This window comes from Rissa tridactyla, unplaced genomic scaffold, assembly GCF_028500815.1.
Source record: "Rissa tridactyla isolate bRisTri1 unplaced genomic scaffold, bRisTri1.patW.cur.20221130 scaffold_467, whole genome shotgun sequence".
Classification (NCBI taxonomy): Eukaryota; Metazoa; Chordata; class Aves; order Charadriiformes; family Laridae; genus Rissa; species Rissa tridactyla.
Window position 1 is genome coordinate 27074 of NW_026529676.1, and position 25998 is coordinate 53071.

The following is a 25998-nucleotide window of genomic DNA, read 5'->3' on the forward strand; positions in this document are numbered from 1 at the left end:
GGAGATAGACGGAGACATGAGGAGACGGACGGAGACACCAAGAGATGGAGCGACCAGGAGATGATGGAGATGATGGAGATGGAGGGACCAGGAGATGGAGATGGAGGGACCAGGAGACGGAGATGGAGATGATGGAGATGGAGGGACGAAGAGGTGGAGATGGAGATGGAGAGACTGTGGAGATGGAGATGGAAGGACCAGGAGATGCAGATGGAAGGACCAAGAGGTGGAGATGGAGATGGAGATGGAGAGACCATGGAGATAGAGGTGGAAGGACCAAGAGGTGGAGATGGAGGGACCAGGAGATGGAGATGGAGGGACCAGGAGATGGAAGGACCATGAGATGGAGATGAAGGGACTAAGAGGTGGAGATGGAAGGACCATGAGATGGAGATGGAGGCACAAAGAGGTGGAGATGGAGATGGAGAGACCATGGAGATGGAGATGGAAGGACCAGGAGATGGAGATGGAAGGACCAAGAGGTGGAGATGGAAGGACCAGGAGATGGAGATGGAAGGACCAAGAGGTGGAGATGGAGAGACCATGGAGATGGAGATGGAAGGACCAGGAGATGGAGGTGGAAAGACCATGGAGATGGAGATGGAAGGACCAGGAGATGGAGGTGGAAAGACCATGGAGGTGGAGACGGAAGGACCAGGAGATGGAGATGGAGAGACCATGGAGATGGAGATGGAAGGACCATGGAGATGGAGATGGAAGGACCAGGAGATGGAGATGGAGAGACCATGGAGATGGAGATGGAAGGACCAGGAGATGGAGGTGGAAGGAACAGGAGATGGAGGTGGAAGGACCAGGAAATGGAGATGGAAGGACCAAGAGGTGGAGATGGAGAGACCATGGAGATGGAGATGGAAGGACCAGGAGATGGAGGTGGAAAGACCATGGAGGTGGAGACGGAAGGACCAGGAGATGGAGGTGGAGAGACCATGGAGATGGAGATGGAAGGACCAGGAGATGGAGATGGAAAGACCAAGAGGTGGAGATGGAGAGACCATGAGATGGAGATGGAAGGACCAGGAGATGGAGGTGGAGAGACCATGGAGATGGAGACGGAAGGACCAGGAGATGGAGACGGAAGGACCAAGAGGTGGAGATGGAGAAACCATGGAGATGGAGATAGAAGGACCAGGAGATGGAGATGGAGATGGAGAGACCATGGAGATGGAGATGGAGAGACCATGGAGATGGAGATGGAAGGACCAGGAGATGGAGATGGAGAGACCATGGAGATGGAGATGGAAGGACCAGGAGATGGAGATGGAGATGGAGAGACCATGGAGATGGAGATGGAGAGACCATGGAGATGGAGATGGAAGGACCAGGAGATGGAGATGGAAAGACCATGGAGATGGAGACGGAAAGACCATGGAGATGGAGACGGAAGGACCAGGAGATGGAGATGGAAGGACCAAGAGGTGGAGATGGAGAGACCATGAGATGGAGGTGGAGAGACCATGGAGATGGAGATGGAAGGACCAGGAGATGGAGATGGAGAGACCATGGAGATGGAGAGACCATGGAGATGGAGATGGAAGGACCAGGAGATGGAGATGGAACGACCAGGAGGTGGAAGTGGAAGGACCAGGAGATGGAGATGGAAGGACCAGGAGATGGAGATGGAGAGACCATGAGATGGAGATGGAAGGACCAAGAGGTGGAGATGGAGAGACCATGAGATGGAGATGGAAGGACCAGGAGATGGAGGTGGAGAGACCATGGAGATGGAGGTGGAAGGACCAGGAGATGGAGGTGGAGAGACCATGGAGATGGAGACGGAAGGACCAGGAGATGGAGACGGAAGGACCAAGAGGTGGAGATGGAGAGACCATGGAGATGGAGATGGAAGGACCAGGAGATGGAGATGGAGAGACCATGGAGGTGGAGATGGAAGGACCAGGAGATGGAGATGGAGAGACCATGGAGATGGAGATGGAAGGACCAGGAGATGGAGGTGGAGAGACCATGAGATGGAGATGGAAGGACCAGGAGATGGAGGTGGAGAGACCATGGAGATGGAGGTGGAAGGACCAGGAGATGGAGGTGGAGAGACCATGGAGATGGAGATGGAGAGACCATGGAGATGGAGGTGGAAGGACCAGGAGATGGAGATGGAGAGACCAAGAGATGGAAGGACCAGGAGATGAAGGTGGAAGGACCAGAAGATGGAGATGGAAGGACCAAGAGGTGGAGATGGAAGGACCAGGAGATGGAGATGGAGAGACCATGGAGATGGAGATGGAAGGACCAGGAGATGGAGATGGAGAGACCAAGAGATGGAAGGACCAGGAGATGAAGGTGGAAGGACCAGAAGATGGAGATGGAAGGACCAGGAGATGGAGATGGAACGACCAGGAGGTGGAAGTGGAAGGACCAGGAGATGGAAGTGGAAGGACCAGGAGATGGAGATGGAAGGACCAAGAGGTGGAGGTGGAGAGACCATGGAGATGGAGATGGAAGGACCAGGAGATGGAGATGGAGAGACCAAGAGATGGAGACGGAAGGACCAGGAGATGGAGATGGAGAGACCATGGAGATGGAGGTGGAAGGACAAGGAGATGGAGATGGAAGGACCAGGAGATGGAGATGGAGAGACCATGGAGATGGAGATGGAAGGACCAGGAGATGGAGATGGAGATGGAGAGACCATGGAGATGGAGATGGAGAGACCATGGAGATGGAGATGGAAGGACCAGGAGATGGAGATGGAAAGACCATGGAGATGGAGACGGAAAGACCATGGAGATGGAGACGGAAGGACCAGGAGATGGAGATGGAAGGACCAAGAGGTGGAGATGGAGAGACCATGAGATGGAGATGGAAGGACCAGGAGATGGAGGTGGAGAGACCATGGAGATGGAGATGGAAGGACCAGGAGATGGAGATGGAACGACCAGGAGGTGGAAGTGGAAGGACCAGGAGATGGAGATGGAAGGACCAGGAGATGGAGGTGGAGAGACCATGAGATGGAGATGGAAGGACCAGGAGATGGAGATGGAGAGACCATGGAGATGGAGATGGAAGGACCAGGAGATGGAGGTGGGCAGCTGGATGGTGGGACGAGGCCGCGGAGGGTTGGCCCCGGCTGGACCAAGTCCTCGGAGACCCACCACCCGCCCCCACCCGTGGTCGCCTTGGACCCCTCTCGTCGCCGCACGGTCGGGAGATGCCTCCACCCTCCCCTTTGGCGCCGCCGCCTCCTCCGACCTTCTCCAACCTTCTCCTCCCGGTTGTCCCCACCCCGCCCCACCCCACCCCACCCCGCCTCGGTGGCCACCCCAAGACACCACGCCGTGGAGACCCTCGGCTGCGAGACCAGCCCACTCGGCTTTATTAGAAGGTCAGAAGGTCTTCTCGGCCCCGAGAGGTCTTCTCCGAAAAGCGGTGGGGTGGGCTTGAAGACCACGGGGGGGATGGGGTGGGGTGGGGTGGGGTTGGTGGGGGAGGGGACCATTGTCCCCCCCCTCCCCCCCCTTTTCTTTATTTACCGGGGACCTTCTGGATCTGCCGTTGGGTGAACTTCATGGGCAAGCCTTGGTGGACCACCATGCAGGTGTAGGTGTCCCCGGCCAACCAGCTGCTCTTGAGGAACGTCAACTTGCTGTAGAGGAAGAAGGTGGCCTCCCGGGGACCTTCTCTGAGGGGGGGGGGTGGTGACGAAGGTCTCCTCCGGCAGGTCCAGGTGGTTCTTCAACCATCGGACCTGCAGGTCGGAAGGTTGGAAGCCGTGGACCAAGCAGGTGAGGGTCACCTTGCTTTGGGTCATCTCCTCGGCGTGGGGGGGGAAGAGGAAGATGAGAGGTGGGGTGACCTTGCCTAGAAGAAGAAGGAGAAGAAGAAGGTGGTTGGTGGCACCTAAAGATGACCACGGCGGTGGCTTGGGGCGGGGGGGGGGGGGTTCGGAGGAGAAGACGGCTCACCGGAAGCCTTGGAGATGCTGCGGTTGAGGGGCACCTGAAGGTCGTGGTGGTTGACGGCGCAGGTGAACCGTTCTCCGGCTTCCCAAGCTTGGGTGGAGATGGTCAAAGAGCTGGTGGCCGTGAAGGTCCCGTTGAACTCTTCGCGAAGGTCCAAGACGTCCGGGTTGAGGACCCCCGGGGTCTCCTTCCACCAGGAGAGTTGGAAACCCGAGTCGCTGGGCAAGTTGGTGGCCAAACATCTCAGCTTGGGGACGCGGGTGACGTAGAGGTCCAAGGGGTCGGGGGGGAGGACGTAGAGGACGATGTTGTTGACGTTGGGGTTCTCCAGGCCTGGAGAGGTGGAGGCGGGGGGGGGAAGGGGTCGGTCACGGGAAGGGGTGGGACCTTCCGGAAGGTCCTGCGTGGGTGGCACGGGTGGAAGGCGGCGCGGTCATCAAACCTGCTCCACTGGTGACAGCACCGTGGTCACGAGACCTCCACTGGTGGCAACCACCACGGTCATGAGACCTTCTCCCCTGGTGCCACCACCATGGTCCTGCAATGTCCTTCAACCTACCATGGTCCCTCAACCTTCTCCACTGGTGTCACCACCATCGTCCTTCAACCTTCTCCCCTGGTGCCACCACCATAGTCATGAGACCTCTACTGGTGCCACCACCATGGTCACAAGACCTTCTCCCCTGGTGCCACCACCGGCGTCCTTCAACCTTCTCCACTGGTGCCACCACCACGGTCATGAGACCTTCTCCCCTGGTGCCACCACCACCGTCCTTCAACCTTCTCCACTGGTGCCACCACCATAGTCACGAGACCTCTACTGGTGCCACCACCATGGTCCTTCGACCTTCTCTATTGGTGCCACCACCATGGTCCTGGGACCTCCTCCACTGGTGCCACCACCATGGTCATGAGACCTCCACTGGTGCCACCACCGTAGTCACGAGACCTCTACTGGTGCCACCACCATGATCCTTCGACCTTCTCTATTGGTGCCACCACCATGGTCCTGGGACCTCCTCCACTGGTGCCACCACCATGGTCATGAGACCTCCACTGGTGCCACCACCACGGTCCTGTGACCTTCTCTATTGGTGCCACCACCATGGTCCTGTGACCTCCTCCCCTGGTGCCACCACCATCGTCCTTCAGCCTTCTCCACTGGTGCCACCACCATAGTCATGAGACCTCTACTGCTGCCACCACCATGGTCACGAGACCTTCTCCATCGGTGTCACCTTCTCCACTGGTGCCACCACCATGGTCCTTCGACCTTCTCTATTGGTGCCACCACCATGGTCCTGGGACGTTCTCCCCTGGTGCCACCACCATGGTCATGAGACCTCCACTGGTGCCACCACCATCGTCCTGGGACGTTCTCCCCTGGTGCCACCACCATGGTCATGAGACCTCCACTGGTGCCACCACCATCGTCCTGGGACGTTCTCCCCTGGTGCCACCACCAAAGTCACGAAGCCTCTAATGGTGCCACCACCGTGGTCCTTCAACCTTCTCCGTGGGTGCCACCACCACCACGGTCCTGGGACCTTCTCCCCTGGTGCCACCACCTCCCCTGGTGTCCCCTCCCCTCACCTGAGCAGAGCCGGATGTGGTCCTGGGTGACGGTGACGGTGGCCGCGTGCCGGACCCGGCAGGTGAAGGTCTTCCCTTCCAACCAATCGGCGTGAGTGACGTTGGTCCTGCTGCTGGCCCGGAAGGTGGTGGCCCCTTCTTCCCGTCGAGGTGCCGTCTGGGTGGCCGGCAGGAGACCCGTCACCCCGTCCACCAACCAGTCCACCTCCACGGGGGCCGGGGAGAAGCCGGAGATGAGGCAGAGGAGCTCCACCGACTCTTCGTTCATGGTGGGTCTGCAGGAGGAGGTGGAGAGGACCTGGACCACCGGAGGAACCGGCGTGGCGGGACCTTGACACACTGGCGGGGGAAGGGGAGGATGAAGAAGTTACGGGGTCAGGAGAAGACCTTCCATGCTCCCAGGGGGCTTGGAGGAGGTCCCACCCCACGGCAGAGGTTCTGGAGATCTTGAGGACATCTCAAGAACATTGAGATGGTGGGGGAAGGGGGGGTGCGAGGGGGCTTGGAGGAGGTCCCACCCCACGGCAGAAGTTCTGGAGATGGTGGAGGACCTTCCACGGTCCGAGGGGGCTTGAGGACATCTCAAGAACATTGAGATGGTGGGGGCAGGGGAGGTGCGAGGGGGCTTGGAGGAGGTCCCACCCCACGGCAGAGGTTCTGGAGATGGTGGAGGACCTTCCACGGTCCGAGGGGGGTTGAGGACATCTCAAGAACATTGAGATGGTGGGGGAAGGGGAGGTGCAAGGGGGCTTGGAGGAGGTCCCACCCCACGGCAGAGGTTCTGGAGATGGTGGAGGACCTTCCACGGTCCGAGGGGGGTTGAGGACATCTCAAGAACATTGAGATGGTGGGGGAAGGGGAGGTGCAAGGGGGCTTGGAGGAGGTCACACCCCATGGCAGAGGTTCTGGAGATCTTGAGGACATCTCAAGAACATTGAGATGGTGGGGGCAGGGGAGGTGCGAGGGGGCTTGGAGGAGGTCACACCCCATGGCAGAGGTTCTGGAGATGGTGGAGGACCTTCCACGGTCCGAGGGGGCTTGAGGACCTCCCATATCAAGAGCTATGGGGCCAGGAGAGGACCTTGGACGAGTTATGGGGCCGGGAGAAGACCTCGGGCCACCAAGAGGTCTTGGGGACCTCCCACCCCATGGCAGGAGTTATGGGGCTGGGAGGGGACCTTGGACGAGTTATGGGGCCAGGAGAAGACCTCGGGCCACCAAGAGATCTTGAGGACCTCCCCCCACCCCCCAACTTTGTCCCCTCTGACCTTTGACCTCCTCGGTGACGATGGTGCTTGTGGGGCGGTGGCTGACGCTGCAGGTGTAGGTCTCCTTGTGGGTCCCGTGGGGCAGGCGGAGTCGGCTGACGAGGCCGTGGCGGGTGGCCGGGAAGGTGGTGATGTCATCGGCGGTGACGTCATCGCCCCAGGTGACGTCGACGTCCGGGGGGTGGTGACCCCTCACCAGACAGGCCACGGCCACGGGGTCGGCGTCCGCCCCACAGCAGGCGGCCAGGGGGAGGAGGGTGGGAGGGGAGGCGGCGGCTGTGGGGCGGGGGAGATGGGGGCGGGGTCAGGCCAGCCCCACACACGGCCAGGTGTGGGGCGGGAGGGTCTCCTGCCCCATAGGAATACGGGGTGGGGGGGGACGACACACGCACACGCGATCTCCTGCCCCATAGGAGGGGGGAGGTGGTGAGACACCAAGCCAAGGGGTATCTCCAGCCCCACGGTGGTCCCCAGCCCCACATCTCTCCCTGACCCACAGATATCCCAGCCCCACGGCTGCCCCTGACCCACAGATATCCCAGCCCCACGACTGGTTCTGCCCCACGTCTCTCCCTGACCCACAGATATCCCAGACCCATGACTGGTTCCGCCCCACGTCTCTCCCTGACCCACAGATATCCCAGCCCCACGGCTCTCCCTGCCCCACAGACGTCCCTGACCCACAGATATCCCAGCCCCACGACTGGTTCTGCCCCACGTCTCTCCCTGACCCACAGATATCCCAGCCCCACGGCTCTCCCTGCCCCACAGACGTCCCTGACCCACAGATATCCCAGCCCCACGACTGGTTCTGACCCACATCTCTCCCTGACCCACAGATATCCCAGCCCCACGACTGGTTCTGACCCACATCTCTCCCTGACCCACAGATATCCCAGCCCCACGGCTGCCCCTGCCCCACATCTCTCCCTGACCCACAGATATCCCAGCCCCACGACTGGTTCTGACCCACATCTCTCCCTGACCCACAGATATCCCAGCCCCACGACTGGTTCTGACCCACATCTCTCCCTGACCCACAGATATCCCAGCCCCACGGCTGCCCCTGACCCACAGATATCCCTGACCCACAGATATCCCAGCCCCATGACTGGTTCTGCCCCACAGGTCTCCCTGACCCGCAGCTTTCCCCAGCCCCACGGCTGTCCCCGACCCACAGCTGTGACCCACAGCAATCCCTGACCCACAGCTCTCCCTGCCCCATAGCTATCCCCAACTCACAGCTACCCCAGCCCCACAGCTGTGACCCACAGCTCTCCCCAACCCCACAGCTATCCCTGCCCTATAGCTCTCCCTGCCCCACAGCTAACCGTGACCCATAGCTATCCCTGACCCACAGCTCTCCCCAACCCACAGTTCTCCCTGACCCATAGCTCCCTGTGCCCCATAGCTACCCCTGCCCCACAGCTACCCCTGCCCCACAGCTCTCCCAGACCCACAGCTCTCCTGCCCCACAGCTGTGACCCACAGCTATCCCGACCCACAGCTCTCCCTGCCCCATAGCTCTCCCTGCCCCACAGCTAACCGTGACCCACAGCTAACTGTGACCCACAGCTCTCCCTGACCCACAGCTCTCCCCGACCCACAGCTGTGACCCACAGCTCTCCCCGACCCACAGCTCTCCCTGACCCATAGCTCTCCTGCCCCACAGCTACCCTGGCCCCCCAGCTCTCCCTGCCCCACAGCTCTCCCCAACCCACAGCTCTCCCCAACCTACAGACCTCCTGCCCCACAGCTGTGACCCACAGCTCTCCCTGCCCCACAGCTATCCCTGCCCCACAGCTATCCCCGACCCACAGACCTCCTGCCCCACAGCTCTCCCTGCTCCACAGGTCTCCTGACCCACAGCTCTCCCCAACCCACAGCTATCCCAGCCCCACGCCTGTGCCCCACAGCTATCCCCGACCCACAGCTCTCCCTGCCCCACAGCTCTCCTGACCCACAGCTCTCCCAGCCCCACAGCTGTGACCCACAGCTCTCCCTGCCCCACAGCTCTCCCCAACCCACAGCTCTCCCTGCCCCACAGCTAACCGTGACCTATAGCTATCCCTGCCCCACAGCTCACCGTGACCCACAGCTGTGACCCACAGCTCTCCCCAAGCCACAGCTCTCCCTGCCCCACAGCTAACCGTGACCTATAGCTATCCCTGCCCCACAGCTTTCCGTGCCCCACAGCTGTGACCCACAGCTCTCCCCGACCCACAGCTCTCCCTGCCCCACAGCTCACCGTGACCCACAGCTCTCCCTGCCCCACAGCTGTGACCCACAGCTCTCCCCGACCCACAGCTCTCCCTGCCCCACAGCTCCTCCGCCCCATTCCTGGAGCCCCGCCGGAGATTTTGGGCTCAATTCTGGCCGTTTTGGGGCTGGGGCCGAGGCCTCGGGGCCCCGCCGGGATTTTGGGGCCGTACCGGAGAATTTTTTGGGTCCCTCCTGGAATTTTTGGGTCCAAAGGGGCGATTTTTGGGTCCATCCCGAAGCCTTTCGAGCCGCGCTGGAATTTTGGGGCCAATTCCGGAGGTTTGGGGTCAATTCCGGAGCCCTTCAATCCACGACGGAGCGTTTGGGGCCACCAGGAAGATTTTTGGGTCAAAACCGGAGATTTTTGGGTCCGTGCTGGAATTCTGGATCCTTAATGGAGATTTTTTTTGGGGTCAAAACCGGAGATTTTGGGGTCCATAATGACGATTTTGGGGTCAAAAATGAAGATTTTGGGGGTCCAGATGAAATTCTGGGTCCATAACGGAGATTTTTGGGGTCCATAATGAGGATTTTTGGGGTCAAAAATGAGGATTTTGGGGTCCAGATGAAATTCTGGGTCCATAACGGAGATTTTTGGGGTCCATAGTGAGGATTTTTGGGGTCAAAAATGGAGATTTTGGGGTCTGTGCTGGAGTTCTGGCTCCATAATGATGATTTTTGGGTCAAAAATGAAGATTTTTGGGGTCCAAATGAAGTTCTGCGTCCATAACGAAGATTTTTGGGTCCATAATGACGATTTTTGGGTCAAAAATGGAGATTTTGGGGTCCAGATGAAGTTCTGGGTCCATAACGAAGATTTTTGGGTCCATAATGACCATTTTTGAGTCGAAAATGAAGATCTTTTGGGGTCCAGATGAAATTCTGGGTCCATAATGAAGATTTTTGGGTCCATAATGAGGATTTTTTGGGTCAAAAATGGCGATGTTTGGGTCCATTGTGGCGTTCTGGGTCCATAACGAAGATTTTTGGGTCCATAATGACGATTTTTTGGGGTCAAAAATGCAGATTTTGGGGTCCGGATGAAACTCTGGGTCCATAACGAAGATTTCTTTGGGTCCATAACGAAGATTTTGGGGTCAAAAATGGCGATTTTGGGGTCCATTCTGGAGTTCCGGGTCCATATCGAAGATTTTGGGATCCGTAATGAAGATTTTTGGGGTCAAAAATGGCACTTTTTGGGGGGGGGTGTGTCCATAATGAGCGTTTTGAGGATTTAGGGGTGAAAAAAAGAAAAAAAAAAAAACAAACCCCAAAAATGAAGATTTTGGGGGCTCCGGAACGAAGATCTTCGGCGCCCGGGTGAAGTTCTGGGGCCGGAATGAAGATTTTTGGGGTTTTTTTTTTTTTCGGTCGCTCAACCTCCTCCCGAGCCCAAGGAAAAACTAAAAAAAAAACCCAAAAACCAAACCCGTGAAACCCCGAAATAACGATTAATTAACCAAAAAACTCCCTCGTCGAGGGAGCCACCCCCGGGTGGAAAAAGGCGGCCGGGCATCACCTCCCCCGCCCTGTCCCCGATTTGGGTGAATTTCTGCCGAAAACGGTGACGGCGGGGGGGGGAGGGGGTGGCGGGGAGGGCGGGGCAGGCCCCGAAATCGCCGTTTCTGGCCCCGTTTTGCAGCTGGGGCTGCCCCTCCCCCCTCCTCCCTCCCAACCTTCCTTTGGGGGGGGGGGAGGGGGTGATTAATAACCGATCGGATCAATAAGGAATAGACGCGATAATTAACCGGAGCAGGAATTAATAGGATCAATAATCAATAGGATCGATAACCAATAGGGTCGATAATCAATAGGGTCGATAATCAATAGGATCAATAATCAATAGGGTCGATAATCAATAGGATCAATAATTAACAGGGCCGATAACTAATAGGGTCGATAATCAATAGGATCGATAATTAACAGGGCCGATAACCAATAGGATCGATAATCAATAAGATCAATAATTAACAGGTCCGATAACGGATCAATAGGCAATAGGATCAATAATTAACAGGGCCGATAACCAATAGGGTCGATAATCGATAGGATCAATAATTAACGGGACCGAAAACCAATAGGGTCAATAACTCATCAGATCAATAACCGATAGCGTCGGCAATTGATGGGGTCAATAATCAATAGGATCAATAATTAACAGGACTGATAACCGATAGGGCTGATAACCAATAGGATCGATAACCGATAGGGTCAATAACCGATAGGATCAATAACCGATAGGGCTGATAATCAATAGGGTCAATAACCGATAGGATCGATAACCGATAGGATCAATAACCGATAGGGCTGATAATCAATAGGGTCAATAACCGATAGGATCAATAACCGATAGGGCTGATAATTGGTAGGGTCAGAATCCAATGGGATCAATAATCAATAACCAATAGGGTCTACGACCCAATAGGATCAATAGCCAATAGGATCAATAACCAATAGCCAATAGGGCCAATAGCCAATAGGATCAATAGCCAATAGCCGATAGGGCCAATAGCCAATAGAACCAATAGCCAATAGGGTCAATAGCCAATAACCAATAGGGTCTACGGCCCAATAGGGCCAATAGCCAATAGAATCAATAATCAATAACCAATAGGGCCAATAGGATCAATAGCCAATAGGATCAATAACCAATAGCCAATAGGATCAATAACCAATAGCCAATAGGGTCAATAGCCACTAGGGCCAATAGCCAATAGGATCGATAACCAATAGCCAATAGGGCCAATAGCCAATAGGACCAATAGCCAATACGATCAATAACCAATAGCCAATAGGGCCAATAGCCAATACGGCCAATAGCCAATAGGATCAATAACCAATAGCCAATAGGGCCAATAGCCAATAGGATCAATAGCCAATAGGATCAATAACCAATAGCCAATAGGGCCAAGAGCCAATAGGGCCAATAGCCAATAGGGCCAATAGCCAATAGGATCAATAACCAATAGCCAATAGGGCCAATAGCCAATAGCCAATAGGGCCAATAGCCAATAGGATCAATAGCCAATAGGATCAATAGCCAATAGCCAATAGGATCAATAGCCAATAGGATCAATAGCCCGCCAGGGCTTTACACTTTTGTGGCTCTAATGTGCCAGGCCACCGGTGTGGCCACCACCTCTGTCCCCTCGGCCACCTCCTCGGACCACCTCGGCCACCTCCTCCGTCCCCTTGGCCACCACCTCTGTCCTCTTGGCCACCTCCTTGGACCACCTCGGCCACCACCTCCGTCCCCTTGGCCACCACCTCTGTCCTCTTGGCCACCTCCTTGGACCACCTCGGCCACCACCTCCGTCCCCTTGGCCACCACCTCCGTCCCCTCTTGGCCACCACCTCCGTCCCCTTGGCCACCTCCTCTGTCCCCTTGGCCACCACCTCCGTCCCCTTGGCCACCTCCTCTGTCCTCTTGGCCACCACCTCCATCCCCTTGGCCACCACCTCCGTCCCCTTGGCCACCTCCTCCGTCCCCTCTTGGCCACCACCTCTGTCCCCTCGGCCACCTCCTTGGACCACCTTGGCCACCACCTCCGTCCCCTCTTGGCCACCTCCTCCGTCCCCTCGGCCACCTCCTCCGTCCCCTCTTGGCCACCTCCTCCGTCCCCTCGGCCACCCACTTGCCATTTTCCCGGCCCTCGTTGCCCGTCGGCCATCGAGGGCGGATCCCGGCCCTTGGGATCCCTCGGCTTTGCCCCCGGGGGGGGGGCGGGGTCCCAACTGGGATCGGGGGGATCCTGACTGGGATCACGGGATCCAAACTGGGATCGGGGGGATCCAAACTGGGATCCCAACTGGGATCGGGGGGACTGGGATGATCCCAACTGGGATCGGGGGGATTCAGGGATCCCAACTGGGATCGGGGGGATCCAAACTGGGATGATCCCAACTGGGATCGGGGGGATCCAAACTGGGGTGATCCCAACTGGGATCGGGGGGGACTGGGATGATCCCAACTGGGATCGGGGGGATTCAGGGATCCCAGCTGGGATCGGGGGCTGCAAACTGGGATCCCAACTGGGATGGGGACTGGGATGATCCCAACTGGGATCGGGGAGGATCCAAACTGGGATCCCAACTGGGATCCAGGGGAATGAAACTGGGATCCCAACTGGGATCGGGGGGACTGGGATCGGGAGCGGGGGGGGATCCCAACTGGGATCGGGGGGATCTAAACTGGGATGGGGACGATCCAAACTGGGATCCCAACCAGGATTGGGATTGGGGGGATCCCAACTGGGATCGGTGGATCCCAACTGGGATCGTGGGGATCCAAACCGGGATCCCAACTGGGATCGATCAGGACTGGGGGGATCCCAACTGGGATCGGGGGGATCCAAACCGGGATCCCAACTGGGATGGGGACTGGGATGATCCCAACTGGGATCGTGGGGATCCAAACTGGGATGGGGAGGATCCAAACTGGGATCCCAACCGGGATCAGGGAGACTGGGATGATCCCAATTGGGATCAGGGAGGATCCAAACTGGGATCGTGGGGATCCGAACTGGGATCCGAACTGGGATCAGGGGAACGAAACTGGGATCCCAACTGGGATGGGGACTGGGATGATCCCGACTGGGATCATGGGGATCCAAACTGGGATCCCAACTGGGATCGGGATTGGGATGATCCCAACTGGGACTGGGATGATCCCAACTGGGACTGGGGGATCCAAACTGGGATCCCAACCGGGATCAGGGAGACTGGGATGATCCCAACTGGGATTGGGGGGATCCGAACTGGGACCCCAACTGGGATCGGGATCGGGGGGGATCCAAACTGGGATCAGCGGGATCCAAACTGGGAACCCAACTGGGATCGGGGGGATTCAGGGATCCCAACTGGGATCGTGGCAATCCAAACTGGGATCATGGGGATCCCAACTGGGATCGAACAGGACTGGGGGGATCCCGACTGGGATGGGGAGGATCCAAACTGGGATTGGGGGATCCAAACTGGGATCCCAATCGGGATCGGGGGGACAGGGATCGGGATCGGGGGGATCCCAACTGGGATCGGGGGGGATCCAAACTGGGATGATCCCAACTGGGATCGGGGAGGATCCAAACTGGGATCGGGGGGATTCCGACTGGGATCGGGGGGATTCCGGGGATTTGGGGAGCAAACCGCCCCCCCCCCCCCGGCTTGGGATTGGGACCAGGGGGCTCGGGATCAGGAAAGCCACGCTGGGCTCCCACGGGGGCCAGAAAGCACAGCTGGGAGCCCTGCTAGCCACGCTCGGAGCTCTGCTAGCCACGCCGGGCTCCAGCGCTAGCCACCAAAGCCCAGCTCGGAGCCGTGCTAGCCATGCCCAGAGCTGTGCTAGCCACACTGGCCTCCAATTTTGGCCAGAAAGCCCAGCTCAGAGCAGTGCTAGCCATGCTCGGAGCTGTGCTAGCCACGCTGGGCTACAATAGTAGCCACCAAAGCCCAGCTCAGAGCCGTGCTAGCCATGCCCAGCACTGGTACTAGCCCCCAAAGCCCAGCTCAGAGCCATGCTAGCCATTCTCAGAGCTGTGCTAGCCACTCTGGGCTACAATATGACCCAGAAAGCCCAGCTCGGAGCCGTGCTAGCCATGCTCGGAGCCGTGCTAGCCACGCTGGGCTCCAATATTAGTCAGAAAGCCCAGCTCAGAGCCGTGCTAGCCATGCTCGGAGCCATGCTAGCCACACTGGGCTCCGATATTAGTCAGAAAGCCCAGCTCAGAGCCGTGCTAGCCACGCTCGGAGGTGGGCTAGCCATTCTGGGCTCCACTACTGGCCCCCAAAGCCCAGCTCAGAGCAATGCTAGCCATGCTCGGAGCTGTGCTAGCCACTCTGGGCTCCAATCTGAGCTAGAAAGCCCAGCTCAGAGCTGTGCTAGCCATGCTCGGAGCTGGGCTAGCCACAGCGGCCTCGAATTTTGGCCAGAAAGAGCAGCTCAGAGCTGTGCTAGCCACGCTGGGCTCCAATAGTAGCCACCAAAGCCCAGCTCAGAGCCTTGCTAGCCATGCCCAGCACTGGTACTAGCCACCAAAGCCCAGCTCAGAACCATGCTAGCCATGCTTGGAGCCGTGCTAGCCACGCTGGGCTCCGATATTAGTCAGAAAGCCCAGCTCAGAGCCGTGCTAGCCATGCTCGGAGCTGTGCTAGCCACACTGGGCTCCAATAGTAGCCCCCAAAGGTCAGCTCAGAGCCGTGCTAGCCATGCTCGGAGCTCTGCTAGCCACGCTGGGCTCCGATATTAGTCAGAAAGCCCAGCTCAGAGCAGTGCTAGCCATTTTGGGCTCCAATTTTGGCCAGAAAGCCCAGCTCGGAGCCGTGCTAGCCATGCTCAGAGCCGTGCTAGCCGCGCTGGGCTCCGATATTAGTCAGAAAGCCCAGCTCAGAGCAGTGCTAGCCCAGCTCGGAGCTGTGCTAGCCATTCTCAGAGCAGTGCTAGCCACTCTGGGCTACAATATGACCCAGAAAGCCCAGCTCAGAGCCGTGCTAGCCATGCTCAGAGCCGTGCTAGCCGCACTGGGCTCCGATATTAGTCAGAAAGCCCAGCTCAGAGCCGTGCTAGCCCAGCTCGGAGCCATGCTAGCCATTCTCAGAGCTGTGCTAGCCATTTTGGGCTCCAATTTTGGCCAGAAAGCCCAGCTCAGAGCTGTGCTAGCCATGCTTGGAGCTGTGCTAGCCACACTGGGCTCCAATAGTAGCCCCCAAAGGTCAGCTCAGAGCTGTGATAGCCATGCTCGGAGCCATGCTAGCCACAGTGGCCTCGAATTTTGGCCAGAAAGAGCAGCTCAGAGCTGTGCTAGCCACGCTGGGCTCCAATAGTAGCCACCAAAGCCCAGCTCGGAGCCTTGCTAGCCATGCCCAGCACTGATACTAGCCACCAAAGCCCAGCTCAGAGCTGTGCTAGCCATGCCCAGAGCTGTGCTAGCCACACTGGCCTCCAATAGTAGCCACCAAAGCCCAGCTCGGAGCCATGCTAGCCATGCTCGGAGCTGTGCTAGCCACGCTGGCCTCCAATTTTGGCCAGAAAGCCCAGCTCGGAGCTGTGCTAGCCACGCTGGGCTCCAATAGTAGCCACCAAAGCCCAGCTTGGAGCCATGCTAGCCATGCTCAGAACTGATATTAGCCACCAAAGCCCAGCTCAGAGCCGTGCTAGCCATGCTCGGAGCTGTGCTAGCCACACTGGGCTCCGATATTAGTCAGAAAGCCCAGCTCAGACCTGTGCTAGCCCAGCTCGGAGCTGTGCTAGCCATTCTGGGCTCCAATCTGAGCCAGAAAGTCCAGCGCAAGAGCTGTGCTAGCCCAGCTCGGAGCTGTGCTAGCCATTCTCAGAGCTGTGCTAGCCATGCTCGGAGCCGTGCTAGCCACACTGGGCTCCGATATTACTCAGAAAGCCCAGCTCCGAGCCATGCTAGCCATGCTCGGAGCTGTGCTAGCCACACTTGGATTCAATCCTAGCCCCCAGAGCCCAGTTCCGAGCCGTGCTAGCCAAACTCAGCTCTGAGGTGGTCCCGGAAAGCCCAGCTGCCTGTTGGGCAAGTGATTTCATCTTAAGGGCTTCTAGGAAAGCCCAGCCTTGAGTTTTGGTAGCCAAGCTCAGCATCAAGCTCTTCTAAGGCAGCCCAGCGTTGAGTTTTGGTAGCCAAGCTCGGGTTTAAGCTCTTCTAAAGCAGCCAAGTGCTGAGTTTTGGTAGCCAAGCTCAGATTAAATCTCTTCTAAGGCAGCCCAGCCTTGAGTTTTGGTAGCCACGCTCAGATTAAAGCTCTTCTAAGGCAGCCAAGCGTTGAGTTTTGCTAGCCACGCTTGGCTTCACACCTGTCTAGGAAAGCCCAGCGTTGAGTTTTGGTAGCCAAGCTCGGGTTTAAGCTCTTCTAAGCTAGCCCAGCCTTGACAACTGGTAGCCACACTCACCATTAAGCTCTTGGAAGCTAGCCCAGCATTGAGTTTTGGTAGCCAAGCTCGGGTTTAAGCTCTTCTAAGGCAGCAAAGCGTTGAGTTTTGGTAGCCAAGCTCAGCTTTAAGCTCTTCTAAGGCAGCCAAGTGCTGAGTTTCGGTAGCCACGCTTGGCTTCACACCTGTCTAGGAAAGCCCAGCGCTGAGTTCTGGTAGCCAAGCTCGGGTTTAAGCTCTTCTAAGGCAGCCAAGCGTTGAGTTTTGGTAGCCAAGCTCGGGTTTAAGCTCTTCTAAGGCAGCAAAGCGTTGAGTTTTGGTAGCCAAGCTCGGGTTTAAGCTCTTCTAAGGCAGCCAAGTGCTGAGTTTCGGTAGCCACGCTTGGCTTCACACCTGTCTAGGAAAGCCCAGCCTTGAGTTTTGGTAGCCAAGCTCGGGTTTAAGCTCTTCTAAGGCAGCCAAGTGCTGAGTTTTGGTAGCCAAGCTCGGGTTTAAGCTCTTCTAAGGCAGCAAAGCGTTGAGTTTTGGTAGCCACGCTTGGCTTCACACCTGTCTAGGAAAGCCCAGCGTTGAGTTTTGGTAGCCAAGCTCGGGTTTAAGCTCTTCTAAGGCAGCCAAGCATTGAGTTTTGGTAGCCGAGCTCGGGTTTAAACTCTTCTAAGGCAGCCAAGTGCTGAGTTTTGGTAGCCAAGCTCAGCTTTAAGCTCTTCTAAGGCAGCCCAGCGTTGAGTTTTGGTAGCCAAGCTCGGGTTTAAGCTCTTCTAAGGCCGCCAAGTGCTGAATTTTGATAGCCAAGCTCAGATTAAAACTCTTCTAAGGCAGCCCAGCGTTGAGTTTTGGTAGCCACGCTTGGCTTCACACCTGTCTAGGAAAGCCCAGCGCTGAGTTCTGGTAGCCAAGCTCGGGTTTAAGCTCTTCTAAGGCAGCCAAGCGTTGAGTTTTGGTAGCCAAGCTCGGGTTTAAGCTCTTCTAAGGCAGCCAAGCGTTGAGTTTTGGTAGCCAAGCCCGGGTTTAAGCTCTTCTAAGCTAGCCCAGCCTTGACAACTGGTAGCCACACTCACCATTAAGCTCTTGGAAGCTAGCCCAGCATTGAGTTTTGATAGCCATGCCCAGCCTTAAGCTCATCTAGGAAAGCCCAGTGTTGAGTTTTGGTAGCCAAGCTCAGATTAAAGCTCTTCTAAGGCAGCCAAGCGTTGAGTTTTGCTAGCCACGCTTGGCTTCACACCTGTCTAGGAAAGCCCAGCGTTGAGTTTTGGTAGCCAAGCTCAGCATCAAGCTCTTCTAAGGCAGCCCAGCGTTGAGAACTGGTAGCCACACTCACCATTGAGCTCCTGGAAGCTAGCCCAGCGTTGAGTTTTGGTAGCCAAGCTCGGCTTTAAGCTCTTCTAAGGTAGCCCAGCCTCGAAAACTGGTGGCCAAGCTCACCGTTGAGCTCTTGGAAGCTAGCCCGACGGTGAGGTTTGGTAGCCGAGCTCATCTTCACGGGGTGGGTGACATGGGTGGGTGACATGGGCGTGTGTGTGTGGGGGGGGGGCGTGCGCCGCCGTGATGTCATCAAGGCCGGGGGGGGGGCGGGGGGGGGGGAAGGTGGGTTTTTGGGGTGAGAAACCCGTCGAGGAGGAACTTCTCGCGGGGGTGAACTTCCCCTTCTGGAGGTGACCTCTTGGGGGGGGGGGGGGGTTTCACATCGTCTTTTTCGGGTCAAAACCGCTTCCTCCCCCCCCCCCCCGCGGCGGAGGAGGGGGATGACCTGGGGAGGGGGGGGGGGGGGGTGGGCCACCTGCCGGTGGCCGCGGCGGCAACCGAGCCCGGGAAAAAAAAAAAACAAAAAAAACCAACCCAACCCCCAGGAAGCCCCACCCTAAAAACATGGCGGTTCTTCTCCTCCGTAGTCCGGGCCAGGGCTCCCGTGGTCTACCCCTTGGTCCCCTGCGCCTGCGAGGACCCCGAGGTCAGCGTGGGCTGCTTGGTCAGCGACTTCTTCCCCGAACCGGCCACCGTCACCTGGAGCTCGGGAGCCCCCGGTGACCAGGAGACCTTCCCCGTCGTCTACAGCAACAGCTACTACACCCTCAGCTCCCAGTTCACCTTCCCCGTCGCCCAACTGCAGGGCAACACCTTCCAGTGCAAGGTCAACCACAGCCCCACCGGGACCAGCACCAAGACCATTGAGGGTGACGGTAAGCAGCTCCCGGCCTTGCACCCTCTCTTGGTGGCCACCTCGCTGGGTTGGCCTTGCCCACAGCCTTGCATGACATCTTGGTGGCCACCTCACTGGGTTGACCTTGCCCACAGCCTTGTATGACGTCTTGGAGGCAACCTCGATGAGTTGACCTTGCCCACAGCCTTGGCCACCTCGCTGGGTTGGCCTTGCCCCCAGCATTGCATGACGTCTTGGTGGCCACTTCAATGGGTTGACCTTGCCTCCAGCCTCGCATGACGTCTTGGAGGCCACCTCGCTGGGTCAGCCTTGCCCCCAGCCTCGCATGACGTCTTGGTGGCCACCTCGCTGGGTTGACCTTGCCCCCAGCCTCGCATGACGTCTTGGTGGCCACCTCGCTGGGTTGACCTTGCCTCCAGCCTTGCATGACGTCTTGGAGGCAACCTCGATGAGTTGACCTTGCCCACAGCCTTGGCCACCTCGCTGGGTTGGCCTTGCCCCCAGCCTCGCATGACGTCTTGGTGGCCACCTCACTGGGTTGACCTTGCCCCCAGCCTCGCATGACGTCTTGGTGGCCACCTCAATGGGTTGACCTTGCCCCCAGCCTTGCATGACGTCTTGGAGGCCACTTCAATGGGTTGACCTTGCCTCCAGCCTTGGCCACCTCGCTGGGTTGACCTTGCCCCCAGCATTGCATGATGTCTTGGTGGCCACCTCACTGGGTTGACCTTGCCTCCAGCTGCATGACATCTTGGTGGCCACCTCGCTGGGTTGACCTTGCTCCTTGGTTGGCCTTCTGCTCCTTGAAGAACATCTCGGTCACTTCTTCTCCCTGATGTTCTGCAGACGTATGCCCTCTAACCGACAACGTGGCGGTGAAGCTCCTGGGTGACCCCAACAAGTACCACCAGGAGGATAAGGTCCTGCTGCTGTGCCTCATCGAGGGTGTGAGAGCTGAAGAAGCCCAGGTGCAATGGATGGTCAACCACGAGGTGACGAACCTCCACCAGCAGGACTACTCCTGCGACAAGTGCTCCGGTGACAAGGCCACCTTCACGAGCCAGGTCAACGTCAGCCGGCAGAGCTGGGACCATGGGGCTGAGTTCTCCTGCAAGGTGACCCACTCGTCGCTGGAGAAGCCGGGCGTCTTCAACATCAGCACCTTCTGCGCAGGTGAGGTGGAGGAAGGGGCGGTTTTCCTGGAGGTCCCGGATGGGTGGTGGGCGGGGCGGGCCACGGAGAGGCAGACGGGTGGTTGGTTGGACGGCGGGGTGGACTGGGAGGAGATTGGTCGGAGAACGTAGTGGTGGAGGGGTGGGAGGAAGGGTTGGTGGAAGTATAGGGAGATGGAGGGGTTGGTGGCCCCACCAGATGGTTGAGATGGATGGACAGTGGTGGAAGTATAGGGAGATGGAGAGGTTGGTGGACCCACCAGATGGTTGAGATGGATGGATGGATGGATGGATGGACAGTGGTAGAAGTATATGGAGATGGAGGGGTTGGTGGACCCACCAGATGGATGGATGGATGGTGGTGGAAGCATATGGAGATGGAGGGGTTGGTGGACCCACCAGATGGTTGAGATGGATGGATGGGTGGGTGGATGGATGGACGGACAGTGGTAGAAGTACATGGAGATGGAGGGGTTGGTGGACCCACCAGATGGATGGATGGTGGTGGAAGCATATGGAGATGGAGGGGTTGGTGGACCCACCAGATGGTTGAGATGGATGGATGGGTGGGTGGGTGGATGGATGGATGGATGGATGGACAGTGGTAGAAGTATATGGAGATGGAGGGGTTGGTGGACCTGCCAGATGGATGGATGGACGGTGGCGGAAGTATATGGAGATGGAGGGGCTGGTGGACCCACCAGATGGTTGAGATGGATGGACGGTGGTGGAAGCATATGGAGATGGAGGGGTTGGTAGACCCGCCGGATGGATGGATGGACGGTGGTGGAAGCATATGGAGATGGAGGGGGGCTGGTGGACCCACCAGATGGTTGAGATGGATGGATCCATTTTTTCCGGACCGAAATCGGGGGGGCGGGGGGGAAAAAAAAAACCAAAAAACCCGGCTCAATTCAGCTGAAAAACCATCCTCCCCCCCCCGCCCCGGCCCCGCCCCCAAAAAAAAAAAAACAAAACAAAACAAAAAAATGGGCGGGGCAGAAATTTTCTTGGAAATCCGCCCAAATTTGCCGGAAAACTCGTTATGTTTTGGCGGGGGGGGGGGAGGGGAGAAGGGGTGGAAGCTTCTCCCGACGAGAGTTTTCGGGAGGTGGGGGGGGGGGGGGGGCACCGAAAGCTTTCGCTGCCCCTAATTTGGCGTCCGCCCCGCCCCGCCCCGCCCCATAGATTGCAAACCCGGGGTGGCCGTCACCCTCCTCCCCCCGTCCTTGGAGGACCTCTACCTCAGCCAGAACGGCAGCGTCACCTGCGTGGCCACCAACGTGAAGGAACCCGAAGAAGCCAAATTCAACTGGAGCCGGGATCAAGGCAAAACCTTGGAAGTCGTTCCGGGAAAGCCGGAAAAATTGGACAACGGGTTTTACCGCCTCACCAGCACCTTGAAGATCTGCGCCGACGAGTGGAACTCCGGCGAGAAGTTCACCTGCACCCTCCAAACCCCCGAACTGGAGGAACCCCTCACCAAGACCATTAAGAAGAACATAGGTAGGCGCCCCCCCCCGCCCAACCCTCCGCCCCGCCCCGCCCCGCCGGGGGCGCGGGAGGGGACGGGGCGCTAGCCGTCGTGGTGGCCACCGAGAAGCTCGGGGAGAAGGGAGGGGTTCGGCGAGGGAAGAGCGGGTCTGGGGCAAGTGGAAGCCGCTGGTTGGAAAAGCGGAGTCTACTGGGAGAGGCTACTGGAAGAGGGTAGTCTACTGGGAGAGGCTACTGGAAGAGGTTAGCCAACTGGCAGAGGCTACTGGAAGAGGGTAGCCAACTGGGAGAGGTTACTGGGAGTGGCTAGCCTACTGGGAGAGGCTACTGGAAGAGGGTAGCCAACTGGGAGAGGTTACTGGGAGCGGCTAGCCTACTGGGAGAGGCTACTGGAAGAGGGTAGTCTACTGGGAGAGGCTACTGGAAGAGGTTAGCCAACTGGCAGAGGCTACTGGAAGAGGGTAGCCAACTGGGAGAGGTTACTGGGAGCGGCTAGCCTACTGGGAGAGGCTACTGGAAGAGGCTAGCCTACTGGGAGGGGCTACTGGGAGCGGCTAGCCTACTGGGAGAGGCTGCTGGAAGAGGGTAGTCTACTGGGAGAGGCTACTGGGAGCGGCTAGCCTACTGGGAGAGGCTGCTGGAAGAGGGTAGCCAACTGGGAGAGGCTACTGGGAGCGGCTAGCCTACTGGGAGAGGCTACTGGAAGAGGGTAGCCAACTGGGAGAGGCTACTGGGAGCGGCTAGCCTACTGGGAGAGGCTACTGGAAGAGGGTAGCCAACTGGGAGAGGCTACTGGGAGCGGCTAGCCTACTGGGAGAGGCTACTGGAAGAGGGTAGCCAACTGGGAGAGGCTACTGGAAGAGGGTAGTCTACTGGGAGAGGCTACTGGAAGAGGGTAGCCAACTGGGAGAGGCTACTGGAAGAGGGTAGCCTACTGGGAGAGGCTACTGGAAGAGGTTAGCCTACTGGGAGAGGCTACTGGAAGAGGCTAGTTGGAGAGCTTGGGGCTACTGGGAGAGTCAACTGGGCCAGTCTGCCGGAAGGGTCTGGTCTACCGGAAGGAACTCGTCCGCTGGAAGGGTCTTCTCCACTGGAGAGGTCAACGTCAACTGGGAGGGTCTACCGGAAGAGGCTAATCTACTGGAAGGGTCTAGTTGGAGAGCTTGGGGCTACTGGGAGAGTCAACTGGGCCGGTCAACGGGAGGAGACGAGTCTACTGGGTCCCGTCCCTTGACCTTCTCTTACGCCCCACCCCGCAGAGGTCTCCGTGAAGGCCCCTTACGTTTACGTCTTCCCTCCGCCCGCCGAGGAATTGGCCCGCCAAGAGACGGCCACCTTGACCTGCTTGGCCTCGGGCTTCCGTCCAAGCGACATCTTGGTCACCTGGACCCAAGAAGACCGTCCCGTCCCCCCCGAGAGCTTCTCCAATTTTGGCCCGGAGCAAGAAGGGGACACCTACGCCATCTACAGCAAGTTGAAGGTGCCGGCGGCCGCCTGGCAACGGGGCGACTCCTTCGCCTGCGTGGTGGCCCACGACGGCATCTCCATGAAGTTCGTGCAGAAGAACCTGGACAAGAGCATCGGTAAACCCACCGCCGTCAACGTCTCGGTGGTCCTGGCCGACTCCGACGTCACCTGCTACTGAGCCGGGACAGGGGGGGGGGGGGAAGAGGACAGACGCGGGGTGGGAGGGGGGGCGGGGGCCACCGCGGGGAGGGGGCTGTAATTCCGCATCCGAATAAAAAAAAAAAAAAAGAAGAAAAAAAAAAAACCAAAACCAAAAAAACGACCCAAAAAAAACCCAACCCCAACCAGCCATCCCCCCTCCCCGAAAAAAAGAATTCCCCGCGACGCGAGGCGGAGACGCCGGGCGGGGCCTCGCGGGGGGGTGGTCTTCAACCGCCGCGGCCGGAACTAACCTCCCCCCCCTTCCACCTCGTTAGGATTAATTAGCGCAAACGAAGGGTTGGGGGAGACGGGGCGGAGGCGGCTTCGCCCGGGAAGGTCAAGGTGGGGATGGGGGAGGGAGAGGAACCCACCCAACGGCGCCGGGGTCGGGGGGTGGGACAACCTGGGGGCCGTCTCCATCTCCACCTTCCCTCCACAAGAGGGAAATTCCTCCCCCCGCCCAAAAAAAGGGCTTTTTCACCCCCCCAAAAAAAAAAAAAAACCCCGAAAAACCCAAATCCCGGCCCCCGCTCACCCGACGTGGAGGTCCGAGGAGATTTCACCCGGGGGTGAAATTTGGGCTTTGGGGGCAAGAATTGGGTGAAAAATGGGGGTTTTTTTTTTTCGGCCGCGCGCAGCCAAAATTCCTCGCGGGCGCGTTGCTCGCGGCAGGGTTTTGGCCAAGGATTGGGTGGAAAATGGGCAAAAATTGGGGTTTTTTTGCTGCTCGCACCCAAAAATCCTCACGGTCCCTTGGGCCACGGAAGGGTGTTGGCCAAGAATTGGGTGGAAAATGGGTGAAAACGGAGGGTTTTTTTGCCCGCGCGCACCCAAAATTCCTCATGGGTACGTTGCGCACGGCAGGGTTTTGGCCAAAAATTCGGTGGAAAATGGATGAAAATGGGCGAAAATGGGGGTTTTTTTGCTGCTTGCACCCAAAAATCCTCGTGGCCCCTTGGGCCACAGAAGGGTTTTGGCTAAGGATTGGGTGGAAAATGGATGGAAATGGGCAAAAATTGGGGTTTTTTGCTGCTTGCACCCAAAAATCCTCATGGCCCCTTGGGCCGCAGAAGGGTTTTGGCCAAGAATTGGGTGGAAAATGAGTGAAAATGGAGGTTTTTTTGCCGCACACACCCAAAAATCACGGGCGTGTTGCTCGCAGGAGGATTTTGGCCAAGAATTGGGTAGAAAAAGGGGGAAAATGGGTGAAAATGGGCTTTTTTTTGCTGCTTGCACCCCAAAATCCTCATGGGCACATTGCTTGCAACAGGGTTTTGGCAAGAATTGGGTAGAAAATGGGTGAAAATGGGTGAAAATTGAGGGGTTTTGCTGCTTGCACCCCAAAATCATCATGGACACATTTCTCGCAGCGGGTTTTTGGCCAAGGATTGGGTGGAAAATGGGGGAAAATGGGGGTTTTTGCTGCTTGCACCCCAAAATCATCATGGCCCCTTGGATCACAGCAGGGTTTTGGTCAAGAATTGGGTGGAAAATGGGCAAAAATTGGGTTTTTTGCTGCTTGCGTCCAAAAACCCTCATGGCCACTTTGCTCGGAGGGGGGTTTTGGAACAGAATTGGGGAGAAAATGGGTGAAAATGGAGGTTTTTTACCTCTTGCACCCAAAAATCATCATGGACACATTGCTTGCAGTGGGTTTTCGGCCAAAAATTGGGTAGAAAATGGGTGAAAATGGTGTTTTTTTGCCACTTTCTCCAAAAAATGCTGCACCGCTTTGCTTGCAGCAAGATTTTGGCCAAGGATTGGGTAGAAAATGGGTGAAAATGGTTTTTTTTTTTGCTGCTTGCGCCCAAAAATCCTCATGGACACATTTCTCGCAGCAGGTTTTTGGCCAAGAATTGGGTAGAAAATGGGTTTTTTCCTGCACGCAACAAAAAAATCCTGCACCCCTTTACTTTGCAGCAGGATTTTAGCACAAAAGCTGGGTAGAAAATGGGTGAAAAAGGGGCTTTTCGCAGCTTGGACCAAAAATCCTCATTACCACATTGCTTGAAGCGCGGTTTTGGCCAAGAATTAGGTAGAAAATGGGTGAAAACGGGATTTTGCCGCATCCGCCAAAAAAATCCTGCAGCCCTTTGCTTTGCGGCAAGATTTATCACAAGGACTGGGTAGAAAAATGGGTGAAAATGGGGTTTTTTTTGACGAGCACACCAAAAAAATCCCCCGCAGCAGGTTTTTGGATGAGGGTTGGGTAGAAAATGGGGGGAAAATGGGGGAAAACGGGACTTTTTGCTGCTTGCCCCCCAAAATCCTCATGGACGCGTTTCTCGCAGCAGGTTTTTGGCCGAGGATGGGGTAGAAAACGGGTGAAAATGGTGGGGTTTTTTTGCCGCACGCACCAAAAATCTTCAATTCCCCTTCGCTCGCAGCAGGATTTTTTGGATGAGGATGGGGTAGAAAACGGGCGAAAAACGGGTGAAAATGGGGGTTTTGTTTGGGGTTTTTTTTGCGTTTTTTTTGGGTTTTTTTTTTTTGCTAAACGCACCAAAAATCCTCGCTCGTTTCCGGAGGCGGGTCGCGAAGGGGGTCTCTCCACACC

At 57.4% G+C, this 25998-nt stretch overlaps 2 gene segments (V, D, J or C); one reads left to right on the forward strand and one right to left on the reverse strand.

The window, feature by feature from the left end:
- Window positions 1-3453: 3453 nt before the first annotated feature.
- Window positions 3454-12700, reverse strand: LOC128903539 (Ig epsilon chain C region-like). The segment is given in 6 exon segments: window positions 3454-3834; window positions 3939-4268; window positions 5529-5867; window positions 6797-7072; window positions 9229-9359; window positions 12216-12700. Coding segments are annotated over 6 exon segments (1897 nt in total).
- A 1871-nt stretch (window positions 12701-14571) lies between these two features.
- On the forward strand, window positions 14572-23420 carry LOC128903540 (immunoglobulin heavy constant alpha 2-like). The segment is given in 5 exon segments: window positions 14572-14806; window positions 18797-19126; window positions 19954-20280; window positions 21468-21785; window positions 23033-23420. Coding segments are annotated over 5 exon segments (1596 nt in total).
- The last annotated feature ends 2578 nt before the right edge of the window (window positions 23421-25998 follow it).